The 19279-nt window shown below is 35.3% G+C and overlaps 4 protein-coding genes across 5 annotated transcripts; 1 reads left to right on the forward strand and 3 right to left on the reverse strand.

The window, feature by feature from the left end:
• Nucleotides 1-293: 293 nt before the first annotated feature.
• Nucleotides 294-3873, reverse strand: LOC103324042 (uncharacterized). Its single transcript, XM_008226078.2, has 6 exons — nucleotides 3722-3873; nucleotides 3517-3622; nucleotides 2504-2548; nucleotides 2313-2421; nucleotides 1022-1328; nucleotides 294-794 (listed from the first exon to the last, which is right to left on the reverse strand). Exons 1-6 carry the CDS (start codon nucleotides 3794-3796, stop codon nucleotides 606-608), a joined length of 831 nt encoding a protein of 276 aa, XP_008224300.2. The 5' UTR covers nucleotides 3797-3873; the 3' UTR covers nucleotides 294-605.
• A 22-nt stretch (nucleotides 3874-3895) lies between these two features.
• Nucleotides 3896-6520, forward strand: LOC103324041 (Pentatricopeptide repeat (PPR) superfamily protein). Its single transcript, XM_008226077.3, has 2 exons — nucleotides 3896-4642; nucleotides 4899-6520. The coding sequence occupies exons 1-2, from the start codon at nucleotides 4044-4046 to the stop codon at nucleotides 6496-6498; spliced, it is 2199 nt and encodes a 732-aa protein (XP_008224299.2). The 5' UTR covers nucleotides 3896-4043; the 3' UTR covers nucleotides 6499-6520.
• A 343-nt stretch (nucleotides 6521-6863) lies between these two features.
• LOC103324040 (C-8 sterol isomerase) lies at nucleotides 6864-8628 on the reverse strand. Of its 2 annotated transcripts, none has more exons than XM_008226076.2 (3): nucleotides 7806-8613; nucleotides 7546-7695; nucleotides 6864-7407 (listed from the first exon to the last, which is right to left on the reverse strand). In XM_008226076.2, exons 1-3 carry the CDS (start codon nucleotides 8523-8525, stop codon nucleotides 7117-7119), a joined length of 1161 nt encoding a protein of 386 aa, XP_008224298.2. In that variant the 5' UTR covers nucleotides 8526-8613; the 3' UTR covers nucleotides 6864-7116. The 2 variants fall into 2 exon arrangements, with proteins under 2 accessions (XP_008224298.2, XP_088902840.1); XM_089046714.1 differs by having other exon boundaries at nucleotides 7268-7471; nucleotides 7806-8628.
• Nucleotides 8629-11611: 2983 nt separating this feature from the next.
• LOC103324039 (uncharacterized) lies at nucleotides 11612-12603 on the reverse strand. Its single transcript, XM_008226075.2, has one exon. It carries the CDS (start codon nucleotides 12065-12067, stop codon nucleotides 11699-11701), a length of 369 nt encoding a protein of 122 aa, XP_008224297.2. The 5' UTR covers nucleotides 12068-12603; the 3' UTR covers nucleotides 11612-11698.
• Between the last annotated feature and the right edge of the window lie 6676 nt (nucleotides 12604-19279).

Consider the following 19279-nt stretch of genomic DNA (forward strand, 5'->3'; position numbering starts at 1 on the left):
GGATTAAATTTTGTCTGGTTTCAGATGGCCAAACGCGTGGGGAGGTCCTGCCTGATGCAGACACTACTTGCTGTACCTTTCATTGTATATTTCGCAAAAAGAAAAAAAAGAAACGAGCATGTACATATATATAATTTATTTATTTTTTGTCCTTAAAAAAAATAATTTATTTGAATTAAACCTAAAAATTAGAGGGTGAACGCATTAAAACTAGGGACATTTGGTAATATATTACCAAGGCTTAATATATGCTTACTAGCTTTCCACAACTCTGGAAGCAAGAACACAGAAAGTGCTTAACGGGAAAATATGATATGTGCATCTCCAAACCAACCACTTATTTTTGTTCTTGCCCATTGAAGTAGCACTTACATTTACAAGTGCCTATCGAGCCCAGATGGAACTTCACTATTTGATTCTTCAATAATTACACAGCAGTGAAAAGTAAATGACAGTAACTTGCCCGATACAGTTGTAAAGTTCATAAAGATGCTCTTCCTGAAGGAGGCTGTCAAACACACAAAACACTAGGAAAAAGCAATTTCTAATTCCCTGTAACTCTCCCCTTTGATCTCCTCCACTGTTCAATTGCATTCAACTCGCAGTTACGTTTGTTGGTAGTGCGGTAAGTCTTCTTGATGGTGCATCCGACGCCTACGGTGAGATCTTTTCCGGTTACGAGTGTGTGCTTTCGGGGAACTGCTGGAGGTACTCGGAAGAAGAATCTCCTCACTTGTTGTACTACCAAAAACACAATCAAGCGGGTCTACCATTGAATCAACACCCGAGTTCGTCTACAATAAGAAAAGGCCGAGTCAGTCTACAATAAGAAATTGCTGAGTCAGTATTATAAAGGACCTTTATCATATGCCGAGTCAGTAAGAGTAATTTCCAAAGTTTCAGCAATACCTCAATTCCAAATCATTCTTCTGCACTACCATCATTACTTTAAGAACTACTTTCATCAGTAGTTTAAGGCCATTTTTACTAAGAAAAGAAATTACTCGATAAGTATTCTTACAGGAACTTGTTTGGGATCAAATTTGACCCATTTTTTGTCAGAGACATTTTGGGTGTGTTGGGAATCACTGCCAGAGGTAGTGTTTTGGTTACCATGGGAACCCTTGTCCGAATCACCTTGAGAGTTGCTGTAAGAGTCGCTGTCATTTGTTTCTCGACCATGGGTAATGTTATCACTAAAATAATTCCGATAACGCCACCTTATTGTTGGTTGATCTGAGGTAGCATCATCAAAAACTTTCTCAGAGTAGAACTGTTTAGAGATAAGCCGCATCCTAGAAGGATCATTCTGGTACTTCCTCACCATTCTGTCATTTGAATAACAATTCATAGTTCAAGAATTCAAAGGGAGCATATGTACTCTGATAATTACATAAAAAATCCAAGTATCCCAAGATGTAAAGGGAGCGCATATATTGGTCATATATTAAAATGCATTTTTTCTAGCCTGGATAGATGTACAGTAATATGTACTCTGATAATTACATACACAAATCCAAGTAAACAATGCCAACGATGTAATGGAAGGGCAGACAATAGCTATACGCAGAAATGAAGTTTTTCGTGAATCTAACCATGTAGAGTAAATGACAATGTCTGTGAAAGAGCAGAAGTTTTAAGCAGGTTTGGGCACCACTCCCTTATTTATTACATTTACAACTTAAGAAGCTGACGGGAAAAGATGATGGTGGAAGGCAATATTGAACGGTGAAATGAGTCTGTAGTCTATTTGTCACACTCTCTACATACTGTACTTTACAAGTCAAGGGTGACTTAATTTAAATTTAAAACTAGTGCATGAGAACAACAATAATATACCATGACCTCTCATAATAGACAAAAAACTACTTCCAAGAGAGTTATTTAGATTATGATTCTTATCTACACTCTTTAGAAAAATTTAATTGCAACAAAAATATAACGGGTGACATGAACGGCATCCATTCCAGGCTACTGGCTAGGCCACAAACCTGGATAAACTAGGCTCTTTGAAAACATTGACTTTTAACCTTTTCTTTGAGATGATTTTTAGCCCAGTGCAACTCCCATTAATGGGCTACTTCCCAGACTTCGGAATGATATTGACTTGAATTTGATAATCAAATGAGGAAAACGAACTACTTAAATTTTCTTAAACTAATAAGTGATGCATAGTGATCTTTGGCTAACTTAGATCAGTAACCATGGCCTGCCAACATGTCTATTCATGAATGCCAGAAGACAATAAGTTTTCCTAGAAAACTGCACTGAGTGAATTCATTACAATCCTAAAAATAAGTAAGGTGACATACATAGTTGCTAACTCCGCCTGCATCCTACTTCCATCCTGAGAAAGAATATGGTTAACACATGAATCTAAGGATCTAGAGAATCTCCACAGTCCAAATAAAGCAGCAGCTCCTGCAGAAGAGTAAAACATGATTTAAATGTGAAATGATGGATAGCTAAGATCATAGATAAATAGATAGATAGTTTAATTCACCTCCTGAAAGGTTGATTCGAATAAGCTTATTCAGCTTTGAAGATGCTGCCATAAAGCAATTGAGATTGTTAAAAAAAGGAAACACAGAAATAAACGAAAATGATGAAAAAGAAGTAATAGCAATCTATATTCACAGTAAACAAAACTTGAATCATTATAGGACCCAAAAAAAGAACCTATGATCTTTTAACCTAAGTTAAAGGCAGCGAAAAAATATACAAAATTGTTTATTAAAGAATTCTACCATATTTTTCACCAGCTTGATCACTCGAATGAGTATGAAAAAAATCCAGTACATTATTGATATGCAGACGGTAAATGACTCTTAAAAGCACCAGGAAATATGTAAGCAGTAGAACTCTCTAAACCATATAATTTCAATTGTGGAACTGATATCCTTTTCCACTTGAATTGTTTCAATAAAAAAGTGAAAATGAGAAAAAGAAGAAAGAGGAAAAAAAAAAGAACAAGAAAGCGGATGTATCAATGGATTGCTCTTCTCCAAGCAGGGCAGCCCACATGATTCAATAGACTGTACGTAGTACATATCATGTAAACCTTCATTATAGCTTTGTTTTCTAACAAGCAGCCTTGAAACATTATACGCATGAATTTATTGACAGGTGTTCGAATCTATGTGTAGTAATCTGCAGACATCTCATGTTAACTACCTTAAAACTATGGAACAATGAGAAGTCGAACTACTAGTGAACCCATGTTCTCTATCCAAAACCAATCCAAATTGTTAACTAAAAATGACCAAATCAAAAGTGGGTTGTCCTGAATGTGAATTCAAAATGCAAGTCAAATTAGTTCATAATAAAAATTCGTTCACCTGTACCACTACTATTATATCATACAATTACAAGCTTTGGAGAAATCAATCGCATTGCAAAACTCTGACCTCCCAATATTTAAAACACATAGAAACTCATAATTGGAAGATAAAATTTTAAATTTTTTTATAAAAAAAACACAAGAAATCAGAAGAAGAGAAATGTCAAATGAGAGACCTGTCCAGGCAACAGTAGCAGCAGCAAGACCTCCGAATGTAAACTCCCTGACAGCCTTGGACTTGCAAGTTAAAAGAAGCGTTCTTTCTTCAGGCGTCAAATTGACCTGAAACATTATGTACAGCAAAGTTAGCAATTAATGGGCGCTTTTTCGCTACCGTTTCGGCCAACGTGAATTGGCTTTGGGTTTCGAGGATTTTCATACCTTTTTGGACCTGAAATGTTGCTCCAGCTCGAACAGAGCTTCACCCATTTTGCTGTTTTGGGGATTTCGGATCATAATGTATTTTCCCGTATGTAGTAGTATGCTATGCACTCCAAAACGACATGTCGTTTTTCTGGGAGTCGTGCGATTAGATAAACTAAGTGCCTCCTGCTTCCCTCCGTTTTTCTTCCATCATCCCCCAACTTCAAACCAACCACCGTAACTTTGAAGGTTTGAACTTTGAAGAAATATCAATGGCGAAGAAGCCTTGAGTAAACACTCAAGAAACCATTTTCCTTCACTTTCTCACTTCCCAAACACAATGGTAAGCCTTCCCCACACCACTCTAGCTCTCCCTCCAAACCTAAACGCGAACCCGAACCCAAATGCCAACACACCCACAACCCTCTTCACAGCCATATCCTCCTCCAAGAACCTCAGACAGCTCAAACAAGTCCACGCCCAAATCCTAAAATCCAATCTTGACCGCTCCGACGACCTTCTTTTCAATCTCCTTCTCTCCTCTTGTACCCTCTCGCCGAGCCTCCACTACCCTCTCTCAGTCTTCAACCAAATATCGAAACCCCAAACCCATTTGTGCAACAAGCTCCTGCGTGAGTTCTCGCGACGTGCCGAGCCTGATAAGGCGCTTTTGGTTTATGAGAGGATGAGGAGGGAGGATGTGGCTGTGGATAGGTTCAGCTTTCCGCCATTGTTAAAGGCTGTGTCCAGAGCTTCGGCTTTAACTGAAGGGGTGGAGATTCATGGGCTCGCCTTGAAGTTAGGTTTTGATTCGGACCCGTTTGTGGAGACGGCGTTGGTTAGAATGTATGCGGCTTGTGAGAGGATTATGGAGGCACGCTTGGTGTTTGATAAAATGTCTTGCCGAGATGTCGTTGCGTGGAGTATTATGATTAATGGGTATGGTTTCGTTCTAATGTTTCAAGTTATTAAAAAAAAAAATTGGCATCCGAAGGCGATAGAATTACTGTATTAACGTTTTCAGAGTCCCAAAAGAAGTTTGAAGTTTTGATCTTACAGAGCCCAGTATCAAGAATTAAGTGTTCACTTAACGGGAAAACAATTTTTGGAATGATTTTCACCTCTAGATTGTTTCAATCATTCATTAGAATTGAAAGTTCATCTCTTTCATTTGACCTGTGACATTTACAAACAGGTACTGTCAGAGCGGCCTTTTTGACACAGCATTTTACCTCTTTGAAAAGATGAAGAACTCTAACATGGAGCCAGACCCAGATGAGATGATTCTTTCTGCCATTCTTTCTGCTTGCGGTCGCGCTGGAAAGTTAACTTACGGGAAAGCAATCCATGACTTCATTAAGGAGAATGATATCGTGGTTGACTCTCATTTACGAAGCGCTCTTGTCGCCATGTATGCAGGTAGTGGCTCTATGGATTTGGCTCAGCAATTGTTTGATAAGACATCACCAAAAGATTTCGTAGTTGCAACTGCCATGGTTTCTGGGTATTCAAAACTAGGGCGGGTTGAGGATGCACGTTTAATTTTTAACCAAATTGTTGAGAAGGACTTGGTGTGTTGGAGTGCTATGATATCTGGTTATGCTGACAGTGATCGACCTCAAGAGGCTCTTAGATTGTTCAATGAAATGGAAGTTTCAGGAGTAAGACCTGATCAGGTCACCATGTTGAGTGTCATTTCAGCTTGTGGTCATCTGGGTGCACTGGATCAAGCCAAGTGGGTCCATTTATATGTTGGCAAGAATGGATTTGGCAGAGTTTTGTCTGTCAACAATGCCCTCATTGATATGTATGCCAAATGTGGGAGCTTGGAAAGAGCAAAAGAGGTATTTGAGAAAATGAGAAGAAGAAACGTAATATCTTGGACTACTATGATTACCGCCTTTGCCATGCATGGGGATGCTAGTAATGCACTAAACTTCTTCAATCAAATGAAAGATGAGAATGTTGAGCCCAATGGGATTACATTTGTGGGCGTGCTTTATGCTTGTAGCCATGCAGGGTTAGTTGAGGAGGGCAGAAAAATCTTTGAATTGATGATCAATGAATACAACATCACTCCGAAACATGAGCACTATGGTTGCATGGTTGACCTCTGTGGTCGTGCTGGTCTCCTGACAGAAGCTCTTGAGGTTATAGAGTCAATGCCGTTTGCACCAAATGTTGTCATCTGGGGATCTTTGATGGCTGCTTGTCAGATTCATGGTGAGATGGAATTGGGAGAATTTGCTGCAAAACAGCTTCTTGAGATGGAACCAGAGCATGATGGAGCCCTTGTGGCCTTATCAAATATTTATGCAAAACAAAGAAGATGGGAAGATGTTGGAATGGTGAGGAAGAAAATGAAAAATAGTGATATCTCTAAGGAGAGGGGATATAGCAGGATAGAGCTAAAAAATGAGGTACATGAGTTTTTAATGGCGGATAGAAGTCATAAACAAGCAGATCAGATCTATAAAAAATTAGATGAGGTAGTCAGTGAGCTAAAGCGGGCTGGTTATACTCCCAACACATCATGTGTTTTGGTTGATTTAGAAGAGGAAGAAAAGAAGGAGGCCATTCTCTTGCACAGTGAGAAGTTGGCTCTTTCTTATGGTTTGATAAGTAAAACGAAAGGTTCTAGCATTCGCATAGTTAAGAATCTCAGGATCTGTGAAGACTGCCATGCTTTCATGAAGTTCGCTTCAAAAGTCTATGAGAGAGAGATTATTGTCAGAGATAGGACCAGGTTTCACCACTACAAACATGGTTTCTGTTCTTGTAAAGACTATTGGTAATGTATTATTTGTTGATATTAAATCAGTGTACTTAATTAATAATTTATTTGAAATTAAAATGTCAATAATGAAAATGTTGGTGCTAAAAAAACTTCTAATATAAAATTTAGAAGAAAAGTAGCCCGAGGATTTGGTCTAATGTTCTTGCTGGTGACTACTTTTTGATTGATTAATGTGTGCATGGCCTCTAATAGTTACGGACACTTCCCTAGAATTGTATTTTCTGGCAATTTGCAGGTGCAACAGCACAAGGAGAAACTTACAAATGCAATATTTTCAAATGACTTGGTAAGGTAAAACTCTTAAGCTACAAGTCATTATTTTGAGCCATGTTCAAGATATTTCGTTTAGAACAATTTGAGATACTATCTGGATTCATAGAGCCACACAGAAGCTAGTTTCTTGCTAGTTAATCAATATCAGGAAAGCAACAATTTCCTGATTACATTACATTGTTAGGCAACATATACAGGAAAGCAACAATTAATAATTAAGTCAAGAGGTTCCAGAAAACCACAGAACACATGGGGAAATTTCTTTTTTAAGCTTCTCACAAGATATGAGATCTGGATATCTGCTGAGAGAAGACATTGCACCTCCGATGTCCACTGATTCTCTTTAGGTTGGGATTTTGATGTTATATCCTGCAGTAGTTTGAAGGTACTCGTTGTTTCCAAAAGTAGAGCAGAGCCAAAACTTCTGCTTCATACTTCCAAGCATTCTTGACATCCTATTCTTCAAAAAGGCTACTGCAGCTGAAACCAATCTTTGGCCATCAAATGTTGAGCTCCACTGGTACTCAAGAATCCATGTATTCGGATCTAACTGCACAGCTGAGGCACCCCAATTTTTCTGCACCCAGGAAGTGTTTGCCTTTCGAATCACATAGCCAAGCTTTCCATCCGACCACTTCTCAACAACATCGACAATGGGGGTAAGGAAGTAGCATATGTTTGTACATCATGACACAAAACTGAAAAAACATCTCAAGGGCTGACCATACTAAGGCTAATAGAAATGATCTAGCAACAAAGTTTTCAGCTTTACCTCTGTGACTCTGCCGGATAAGATTGTGAAAGACCGGGAAGAAAATCCACTTGTGAGCAACCCTGCGGTCTGCAAAGGCCATCCCCATACGCTCACCTCCTCAATTGCAGATTTATATAATATGCAATGTGAGCTCAGAAGCAAACCATCCTAACAGATCAGAAATTTCAAGTTTTTACCAAAAGGGTTGAACCAAATAAGCTGAAAAAAATTTACTTCAAAAGAAAGAAAGAAACAGAAGAAGTTTGATTACCACGCACCTGACTAATTTCCCACATGGAATTAGAATAGCAGCAATTTGAAACCTTTCCTTGAACAAGACCCTGCACCTCTTTCTGCAAGAACCTCAGCCTCCCATTCAAATCATCCACAACCCAAGATTTTTCACCAACATTTCTCACCATCTCAGGTGACAGAACAGGTTTCAAAGCCCCAGAGACCAGATTAGAAACTCCACTCACAGCAAAATAAACCAAGCTTAAACCCAAAATCATTCTCCAAAAATCACACCCAAAACCCCAATTTCTCTCCCTCTTCTTAATCTTTTCCTTCACTTTCAATCTTGCAGACGATTTACGACCCGGGGACTTCGGAATCTGAGGAGAGTTTGATCTGGGTGTGGACAAAACCGAAGCATCAAAAGAGATGGGAGTGAGTTCAACACTGCGGTTGGTCTTGGGCCTTGAAGCTGAGAACTTGGTGAGTGTGCTTTTCTGGGAGCTAAAAGGCATGAGATCAAGAGTGGCATTGATGCTGGCCAAGCACATATCACACTTGCAGTTGGCGTCTTTTCTGCATCCTGGGTAGTAGCAGCTGTCACGATTTTCAGATCGGTCGTCTTCCATGGAGGCGGTGGTGGTGCTCGATCTCACTGAGGATGATGTTGTGGTCGTCGTGGTTGACGAAGATGAGAGGACGGTTTTCATGGCTGCTTGGGTGCTTCGGGGTTTAGGAGAGTGACTTGGTTTCTTAGACGACATGGTCTTTTAGTGTTGTTCAATGCTTACTGTGCGGGGAAGATATGGGTTTTAAATTTCAAAATCCCCAACGGTCATATATGGCATTGGTCAGATACGATTTTTTTTGAAGTATAAGAAGTAAAGTTACCTATATGGCTTTTCAAATTACCATATAGGTAAGCAAAGTAAATTATGAAGAGCCATATTTACTTCATTTCAGATAATATGAGCAAACTATCCCTTATTCATAAATAACAGCAATAATTACACACACTAGCTCATGTATAACTTATGCAAAATCAACTCATAAATTATTTTTTTAAAGAAAATAAAAGCACTTTGTAAAATTATTTAAGATAACTGAATATAATTAATTAGGATTTATTAAGTAATTTATGAAAATAATTAAAATACTTAAATACTAATTATTCATTACATAAAGAATAATTAATATAATTAAATAAGGCTAAAATATTAATTGCAAATTATTAAACTAAAAAAACTTATTTTTTATTATAAAAATTTAAAAAATAAAGTCCACAAAATAATTTAAAATAATTAATTACTAGTTATTAAGTTTGATTAAATTAGTAAAATATTTAAATATTAATTATTCACTAAAGAAATAATAATTAAAACATAATTACTAATTAAAAGGCTAAAGTATTACTTAATTACAAAAAAGAAAACCATTTTGTAAAGTCCAGCCGCGCGGCTATACGTTTAAAATACTCGAATATATTTAATTCGTATAGCCGCGCGGCTATACTGTTGGAAACACATTAATACTAAAACGTATAGCCGAACGGCTGATAATAGTATCGCCGTGCGGCTATACGATTTAAATATTTTAAACGTATAGACAGGCGGCCATACGTGATTTAAATATATTTGAATATTTTAACTGTATAGCCGAGCGGCTATATTTTACAAAATGGTTTTTTTTAAAAATTAAACAATACTTTAGCCTTTTTAAATTACTTTAATTATTATTTATTTAATGAATAATTAGTATTTAAATATTTTACTAATTTAATCAATTACTTAATAAATAGTAATTAATGATTTAAAATTATTTGTGGACTTTTTTATTTTTATTTTTTATATAGTTTGTTTAGTTTAATATTTGCAGTTAAGTTAACTTAACCTCATTTAATTATATTAATTATTATTTATGTTTTAATTATTCTTTATTTAATGAATAATTAGTATTTAAGTATTTTAATTAATTTCATAAATTGCTTAATAAATACTAATTAGTTATATTTACTTATCTTAAATAATTTTGTCTCAACAATCAACTGTTTACTAATTCCTCATATTCCTATTTATATCAAGTGAATATGCTAGGCATAAGTTAGGCATAATGCTTATTGTATACTCCTGTAGGAATCAGTGCAAATGGTATAATATTTAACATTAACACGAGCATCAGAGTTAATTTTGTTATAACATGAGCATTATTATGTGCTTGTTTTAGTTTATTTCTCCTTTAATGTCCATCTGTATCTATAGCCATTTTAATAAAGGAAAACAAGATGCTCGGTTAACTTGTCTCTTGTGCTTTTCCTTCATCCTCCAAAAAGTAGGTGTGCTATTTGCTTTTTTAATAAGAATCCCACGACATCATAGTTGTGTTTGTGTGTGTGAAATCTCCATTTCCTATAGTTTAGAGTATCGCTTGTATTAAAAATAAAAAATAAAAATCTATTTTCACAATTCATTTTCTTTTCCTTCTTCATGTATTTAATAGAAAGCATGTGCAAAGTTTGACTAATCTTTCTCGAGAAAATGCTGCTACAAGATGGGGACCTGCATCTTGCTCGTGTTGGTTGAGTTTTGGGTAAATAGAATGTGCTGGAATTGAAATTCCTAAATAATTAAGCAGGCATATATCTGAGGATCTGTGGTTGAGGTGTACAAGTTCTACTCTGAGACTAGATTTCTACGGTTTCTTGCACGCCACACAAAACTTTTGGAATCGGATTGATTCATGACATGATGCTTCTTCATGAGTCGTAGCAGGCATTGACAATTCAGGTCACACATGGCAATGGCATCTTCTAATGCTTTACTAAAATAAAAATAAAAAACAGTACGTCACAAAAAGCACGGTAACAGATCACATGGACCAGACCTAGTGAAAAAATCTGCCCACAATGAACTAGGGAATTTTGATTAGGGTGTCAATGTTATGCGTCAATATTCTCCGTCAAAATATGTATTTTAATTTTTAAAATATATCAATTTTCATTTTGTGTTTCACACATCTGTCTCGTACCAAACTCACACACATTCGCACACGTATTAACAACCGAGAATTGTTGATTAATTAATTGTCAATCAATTATTCACGTTTGTGATTGGATGATGGTTAGCATATAAGATTGTAGAAATTATCTTCCACAACCACTTATTAATTATATTGGGAAAAGTCATGCATTAGGTAATATATTGAGGCTAATGGATCATATTTTGTCAATCAATTAGTCCTTTCTAGTGGAGTGGGAAGTTGACCCATAATTGTTGCAATTCATTTAAATAATGGATAAAGACCAGATATTCTCTTCCTTAGTTATTGGTTTCATAAATCCCCAGGGGAAATATATATCTTCTACATCAAGAAGCATTTCAAGCCCAATCATTCTACATTCTTCCAAACCACTTCAAGCTTTGTTGATGTCTAAACAAGTTTATTTAACTGGCAAGGTAAAACAAAGCTCTCTTGTAAAACAGTGAATGGAATTCTATCTTGAAACAACTTTTAAGTCATCAAAAGAATATCATGATGCTTTAAGAAAAGCAGAATGAGAAGAAAAAAGTCAAAAAGAGAAAACTCAGGCTGTCTCTTGTAAAACAAAGTTAAAAGGGAGAAGAAAAAAAGGGTTTATTTATCTGGTGTTTTGGAAATTAATTTACTAAAGAAAAAGAAGGATGATGGATTTAGTTTCCTCATTCATTTTAGCAGTTTTAATCTCTCTGACCAAGAAAAGAAGAGTGAAACATACCCCATATCAAATGGAACATGATAAAGCAAAACTAGGAATAAAAAATTCCCCCTGTACAAGACTTAGAGTCTAAAGATTGAGTGAGAGAAACATAACTCATAAGCCATGAAATTAACTACCTTCATATATATAATATAATTATTCCAACCAAGAAACAGATGCCATTGCCACCTCCTCTGATTCCAATTAGTACAATGAGAAAGAAGAAGAATCACCCACTTGGGATGTGCTTGCTGATCTTGTATACTTCTTTGGTGAGGAAGAAGATGGTGATGAGGACATGTCTGATCTTCTCCGAAGCATCTGCCTCATCCCATCTGCTACTCTAACTGCAGGGTTGGATTTGAATTTGCCACAAAATGACATGTGAGCTCTCACAGCTTCTTCCATACCAAATGACTTGTTGCTGCCTTTGCTAACCTCATCTCTAACTGCTTCTGAGCACAACCCACATAACCATTTCCCATCAAATTTGGCCTTCACTTGACTGATGTAGTCTTGTGTGCAATCCTCTTTGAGTCCACAACACTCACACTTTACCTGCTCAATCTCCATTTTTGTTTTTCTTCTTTTGATCTCTGCTTTGCTGAATTAGCAATCTCTGAGAGATGAATATTCTTTTTTTTCCTTAAGTGCCAAAAGGATTCAAGAAAGGTGATGAACAAGGTATTGCAGATTATATGGATGTTTTTGTAGTTGGATTTGATTGCAATGATGGAGTGGAAAGTGGGTTTCTTTTCATTTCTTTTGTTTTTCTTTTGATGTGGTGTTGCTCACTTGGTAAGGATGCTATTGTTGCTTCAAGAACTAACAAGTGTTTGATGTATTGTATGAAAGCTTTTATGGTTGGATGTTGTATGAGAGCTTTTATGGTTGGGATTTTCTTTTTCTTTTTGATTGGTTATGGTTATTGGAAATTTAGGAGGGTGAGAGAGACAAAACAGAGAGGGGAGAGATCGCTCTTATAAGGTGAGGGTGGAGAAAACTGCCATAATTTCCTCCATGTTCTAAGGGACATGGGGCAGTGGGAAATGAGACAAGAGTGCTCGGGGGGTCCTCAGGGTTGGCCCTTTCTATCATATGCAAATACTTAATTCCTATCCCCTAAATAAACAAGGGTGCGTAGGTTTTGGGTTGTAAATTACATCTCTCTCCACAACGATTATGATAAAGTCGTGCATTTTAGAGTCCTCGCACAACTGACGCTAGTATAACTCTTTTATATAATATAACACGACTAACGCTGATATAACTCTTTCTATATAATATAAATTTCTTACTTTTTGGTAGTTTTAGTGACAGTTACTTTCGGTTGAAATGGCTTGTAGTGAATGTGGCTTGCCTTAGCTCTATCTAGCTTTTGGCTAAAGCTTTGGCTTTGGGTAGTTTGTTTGGTTATCTTTGTTCCATGAATGTGTTGACTTAACTGCTGACCTTCTGACTTTCATTTACTATAGTAATAAAGCCAACATCACTACCGTGCTTTGTTGACCAAACAGGCCTTGGGTGGTTCAACAGCCAATGATTGATCAAGATGTGCATTATTAGGGGTTATAATTGTAGGTTTTGCCCTACACACTGCCCTCCCTCCTTAGACATTCTTATGGAAATGAAATGAGAAATATTTTCCTCTCCTTTCATCCTCTGGTCATGACAGCTGAAATGTGACATGGCAATTAGCAAGGGATAATTAAGATGAAACTTGAACACTTAATCACTATGTAGCCATTAGTTATTGCAATAATTCAAACAACTTTGTCCTCCTTTTTTCTTTCAAGTGTAAACAGAGGAGAGAAGGTATGCTCATGTGCTCAAAATTCACAAGTGCTGTTGTTTTCTCCGCCCAGCAAATCCCAAAAAGAATGGGATGCATTTGTTGACATGCTCTTTGGCATTGCATTACAAAACTTGCTCCTCTCTCTCGACAATTTTTCTTCTTCTTTTTTTTTTTTTTTTTGGGTTGGTGATGATGCAATGCAACTGTATCATGGCATCATTAAGAAGGAAGCAATCTATGATTTTTGTCCAGATGTCGAAGCAATCTATGATTAAGATTTTTCACATCTTTATTTTTTCTTGTGGGGTTTTTGAAGCTCTCATCTTCTCATGCTGCAAAGTTGCCATCACCTTCCATCCACAGTGGAGTTTTGTCATGTGTAGTAATGTTGACTTGATTTGGCTTGTGGGTTCACTAACTCAGCCCACGTATTGGATTGTAAGTGGTCACTTACAGTGGGCATGGATTAATAATTTGAATGGTTTTCCTCCAAAAGGAAAGTGATGTTCAAGATTATTTTAACTGGACAGTTCAGTATTTGTCTGCTAGTATATATATATATATAGTCTCCTTTTATTGAGGGATCTCTCAAATTATTTGAGGGACGTCCTTTAGGATACCATACGAATTTTTTTCAATGATCCTAACTGTCTAATTTTCAAGTTTTCATTCATAGATCATCCTTGCAAAAAAATCAAAAAAATTGAAAATCATGAAGACATCTAATTGAGACCAACAAAATCAATAAGTACGGTGCTTCAAGAAAGTACTTAAATTTTAATAATTTAATTAAATGGTCAAATGATATATGATTCAAGTAATTTTTTGTAGAAATAGTCTTTGAATGAATATATGCAAAATAGATGGTTTAGATTAAAGAAATACTATGGGGAATGAGCTATATAAGGGTGTCCCTCAAATAAACTTATTTGAAAGATTCTCAACAAAAACTCTTATATATATATATATATATATACAGAAATTCCCATATGCAGACATCTAGAAGTTATTATCGTGCGGACGCCATGTATTTTGTATTATCCCTCCCTGCTTTCCTGCTTTTACAATAGCACGATAATAACGTGCGAACATCCGGATAAGAGAATAACTATATATATATATATATATATATATATATATATATATAGGGATAGACACGGAGCTATATACAAGGAGTTGAAATGAATGAATGAGACAACTCATTGAAGAGGCAAAAACAAGGGGCGCACAAAGTTGCTTGCTAAATTTTGTTACATATCTTGCGACCAAAACAATAACAAAAACTTGTGTAAATTTACCATTTCGTAAATTTAGTAACAAGGGACAATACACAAATGGCATTACCAAAAGGGTAATTTTATGTTCTTTTATATAGGTTTAAGTCAATTTAGTTGTTAACCTGCCATTCAATTCGAAAACCAAAGTAAATTTAAGATTTCCTTCTTTTTTCTCTTTAATTACATGACATGACATGAAGAATTCGTATTTGAGATATCTTTTAATCCTTTTCGTATTTGAGATATCTCCACAAATTAGAATTACAGAGGTGAAAATTCAGGCAAACCATTCATTTGCCCTATTTTCACTCACTGGATAGGGGTCATGCTTTCCATATTCTGTCAACCATCTTATCCATAGTAATTACAAGATACCATTCTTAACATAGTCATGATGACACGTTATTTTCATCATTCTGTCCAACGAAAGAAACCTTTTCAAAAGGGTTTTCTCTTATTATTCACACACAGACTCTGATATGACATAAATTGTCAAATCAGATTTTTATTTTCCTTTTCGATTAGCATTTTAAGTGGTTGTAAGGTTATTAACATGTTAATTCAATATGATCTTTACTTGGAGAGATTTGTATTAAGTTAGTTGGTTAGGTTAGTGTGTTTGTTCTCTTCACTTGGAGAGATTTGTATCTCGTTTCCGTAATTTAAAGTAATAATTCACAATATCATTAAATTTGATCTCTCGTTAAGTACAAAGTCAGTGATAATCAACAATGCAAAATTAAGCAGAAAAGCGGAAGAGATAATCACAATTTGTTGATGTTAATCATATATGTCCACCATCCCTTAATAATAATTTGCTAAATCTTTAGATATCAAGTGACGGACTACCTACTACTAATTGGAGTTTATCCTACTAGTCCTTGTATCAATAATTGGAACCATTGATTGAAAAACATAAGTTCAAGATATCTTATGAAGATTTAATCATGGATTTGTACATCGTAAGCAATGTTAGGCAGCCATATTGCCACGCAACTTATAAGATTTGAATGGTGAACCAGTTGGGTTCTCGTATAGCTAGCTAAAGGGACTAAATCCCAACCTAGAAGATTAGAATGCACATGTCTATAAAAGGGAAACGTCACAATTAATGAGGACAATTAACTTTGGTTTTGATCCTTTGTACAGATTATTTCTACAGTTCAATGTATGTACGCCACCTTGTTGACGTATTGTTGAAGAATATAAGTCCCACATCGAAAACTTGACTAAATGAAATATAATATATAATGAATGGTTCCACTACTAATGTAACCGAGACCTTTCATGATAAAACTCCACCTATTAGGTTTTGTAGGTGATTAAGTTGAAAACAATATCAGTATTACAACATAACATATGACAATCACGTTGTATAGTTCGATTGGATGCTTGTGTACATAGGGATGATCTCTTGATTGTTTGAGAAAAATGATCAAATAGGTTAGTTTGTTTTTGCATTTGTAGCATCTTTACAGTTTTTGGATTTCCCTACTTAAGGAATTCTATATAATAAAAAATTGCATTACGTAGTCGTTGGTGTTAAAAATTGTGAATTCCACATTGAAAACTTCATAAAATAAAATAAAACATATATTAAATTATTAATAACATCAAGTTATTTTGTATAAAACTCCACACATGTCGAACTATACATGTAGTTAAGTTGAAAACAATATCTATCAATTTAGTCATATTGATTCTCTCTTTCTCTTTCCTTTTCTTAATAAATTTCCAAGTATATTTCATATCGGATAAAATCCACCCACTATCTCTTTGAAACTCCCTTGAATTAATCCATCCATGCCAATTTCCAAGTATATATATATATATATATATATATATATATATTATATCTTGTCCTCACAATGCTTCACGACATCCATGAGCTGCTAAAAATAGTTTTGGAACCTTCTTCTATTGAAGGAGCTAATCCAGAAGAAATTTGGAAATCAACACTCTTTGTTTGTGGGGATCAATGTTTAATTAATAAATAAATATATTTTTTAAATTTTTGAACCAAAGAAGAAAGGCATAATTTATAGATGAATCACGATCAACCATGTAATCCGAATAAAACCCCTACCCAATTTATAATGCAAGAGGAAGCAATATATTACCTACACCTAGAATTTGGTTTGCTTCATGTGAGTTGTCCTTCAACTTCATGCATAAAATAACTAGTAGTATATTCAATCCAACATTTATAAGCCCGTATTTACTAAGTATGAGAAATGAAATGATTTTCCATTTCCAAGCTCCTTTTTTTCACTAACCAAACGTCCCCTCGGAGTCCCAAAAGGTCTATGAACAAGCCATGGGCAAGCATGTGGGGTTGCCCAAGTTGAACAGAGCCCCAGTTGCCCAAAAACTGTGGCCAGACAAAGTCCTTGTCATGAAACCGGACGTTTTGAGTAGTTGTCTGGTAGATGTCCGGCAATTCTAGTGGCCACAATGTTATTTCCAAATTCCAACTGATATTGTTTGTGGGTTGATGGCAAGATATGGCCCAAACTCCAATACCCCCGCAACTGTTGCTTGAACAGGAAGGAATTCATGGATATTTACACATAAATAAACATTTATGGCATGCATTTGGGTTTTATCTGATGCCTTTTTCTGTGTATGTGGCCAAACTCACTTCATTCATGATTTTCAGATTAGCTGAATGTGACCTTTTATATGTTAAGTAACAAATATTAATGAGTTAGGTATATGTCTTAAAATGATGAACTGCTGGCTTCTCGGCTAGGAGGAGTTGGCTTAACAAAGTAGACAAGCCACTTAAGAGTGAAAGTTTACCTCGTTTGATTAAGAGGAGTTAATTTTCTCACTCATCTTTTGTCCGCTTCCACTCCCTTTGTTGGAAATTGTATGTTCCCACTTCTCTTTTGTCCTCTCACACTCCTTTGTATGTTATAGTGAAAAATATTTTTAAAAAAAACAAAAAGAGTGTAAGTGGACAAAAAGAAAATGGAAAAATCAACACCATTGATTGATTTGTTTGGTTAATTAATCTGAAGGCATAACTTAATCCTTGTCCTTTGTATTGGGATTTAGATACCCTTTTTAAGGCATTATTTTAACAAACATTGTTTAAACTTCTTCCCCAGAATCATTTCCTGGTTTGGGATTTTTATATGCCTATATGCATTGTTTTGAGGTCAATGATTAATCACATGGGTTTCTTGTTTGGTTCCCATTATCATATGAAGTATTTTATGTTTAAGTATTTGATAGGGAAGGTGGAGTTTGTTCAAAAATTAATTGTCTTCACATGGCATTCACATGCACTCTCTCCTCTTGCAGGCCTCCCTCCCTCCCTATAGCAGCTACCAAGAATTCTTCTCTCCCAACTCACCTAATGCCTGACCCCCAATGGTACTGATCAAATCAATCATTTGGCACTTTAAAACTCTTTTTTAGCATAAGTGCACTTGCAACTCTAGTTTTAGACCAACCAACCTACTTCTTATCTTCAATTTCACTGGAAAAATCCAAATGCATTGTATTCACTTATTGATTATAGTCGCAAGATTCAACAAAATATCATCATTGTTTATATATATATTTTTTAATTTTTGGGTGACTATAATAAATGGTAGCACATGAATTCTTTGTGCAATATTTGGTTTTTAATTATAGATTGTATTGTTGATGGGATATTGACATTTTGACTAGATAAAATGTCGGTATGTTATATTAGTGACAATGGTGCCGACATATTATCAGTAGTGTATCGACAATCCAGGTAGCTAGAATATCCAATTTACTTATGACTCTCCGTATATCAGTAGTATTTCATTATTTTTATTTCTTTAAGTTTATAAATAAGACATAAGGAGCTTTAATTTTACACACTATACAGTTTTAGGATTTTAGGATTCGCGACGATAAAAGATTCAACGGAGTAGGGTTATAGTTTGTTGGAGAAGGTTGATATGTAAGAAAGACTTGAATAATCCCCCCCCTCCTTGACCCATCAAAAATTTTACTAAAACAATTTTCATATTTTGACTAGTAATTTGAATCCTACTTTCTTATTTACATTGTAAACTTAAGTAAATAGAGTAATATAAAAATAAATAAAAGTAAAAGAACAAAGATATTTACTTAAATGTTGAAAATGGAAATCTATACACTAGAGCAAAGATGAATTATTCATTGTATACTGCTTAGGGAAAAAATAATTGAAAAACAAAAACCAGGATTAATAATAACTGTGGGCTGGACATTATTATGTGGGGCGTGTAGTAGTTGGTATAGAATAGTATATCATGGTATGTTTAATAACCTTTTGTTTAATAATTAAATCTGCCTCAATCATTTGGACTGGAACTACTGTTTTCAGCCTCTTATCTCCATTAATTTCTTATGAAGGCTTTTGGGTGTTGGCCATGCTGTCTGATCAATTGCATGAGCCATGGAGATTTTAGAAACTGGTGTTACCCGATCACACGTATGATATCCTTCCTTCTGCATTTGGAAACAACATAAAGAAATAATGTTTCCCAAACCCAAGTTGATTAAGTTGAAAAATAGCATAAATACATGTCTAGAGCAAACAAGTATTAAAAAAATGCAAGCAAGCATTTATCCAATGAAACACCATCAAATAATATTTCAAAATTAATGAAGAATACCGTAAAAGTTATTTTGTTTTTGTTTTTTTTATTTATAATATTGCTGATATATGCCAGTGCAGATCACTTG

Source organism: Prunus mume, linkage group LG2, assembly GCF_029339155.1.
Source record: "Prunus mume cultivar Tortuosa linkage group LG2, ASM2933915v1, whole genome shotgun sequence".
Classification (NCBI taxonomy): Eukaryota; Viridiplantae; Streptophyta; class Magnoliopsida; order Rosales; family Rosaceae; genus Prunus; species Prunus mume.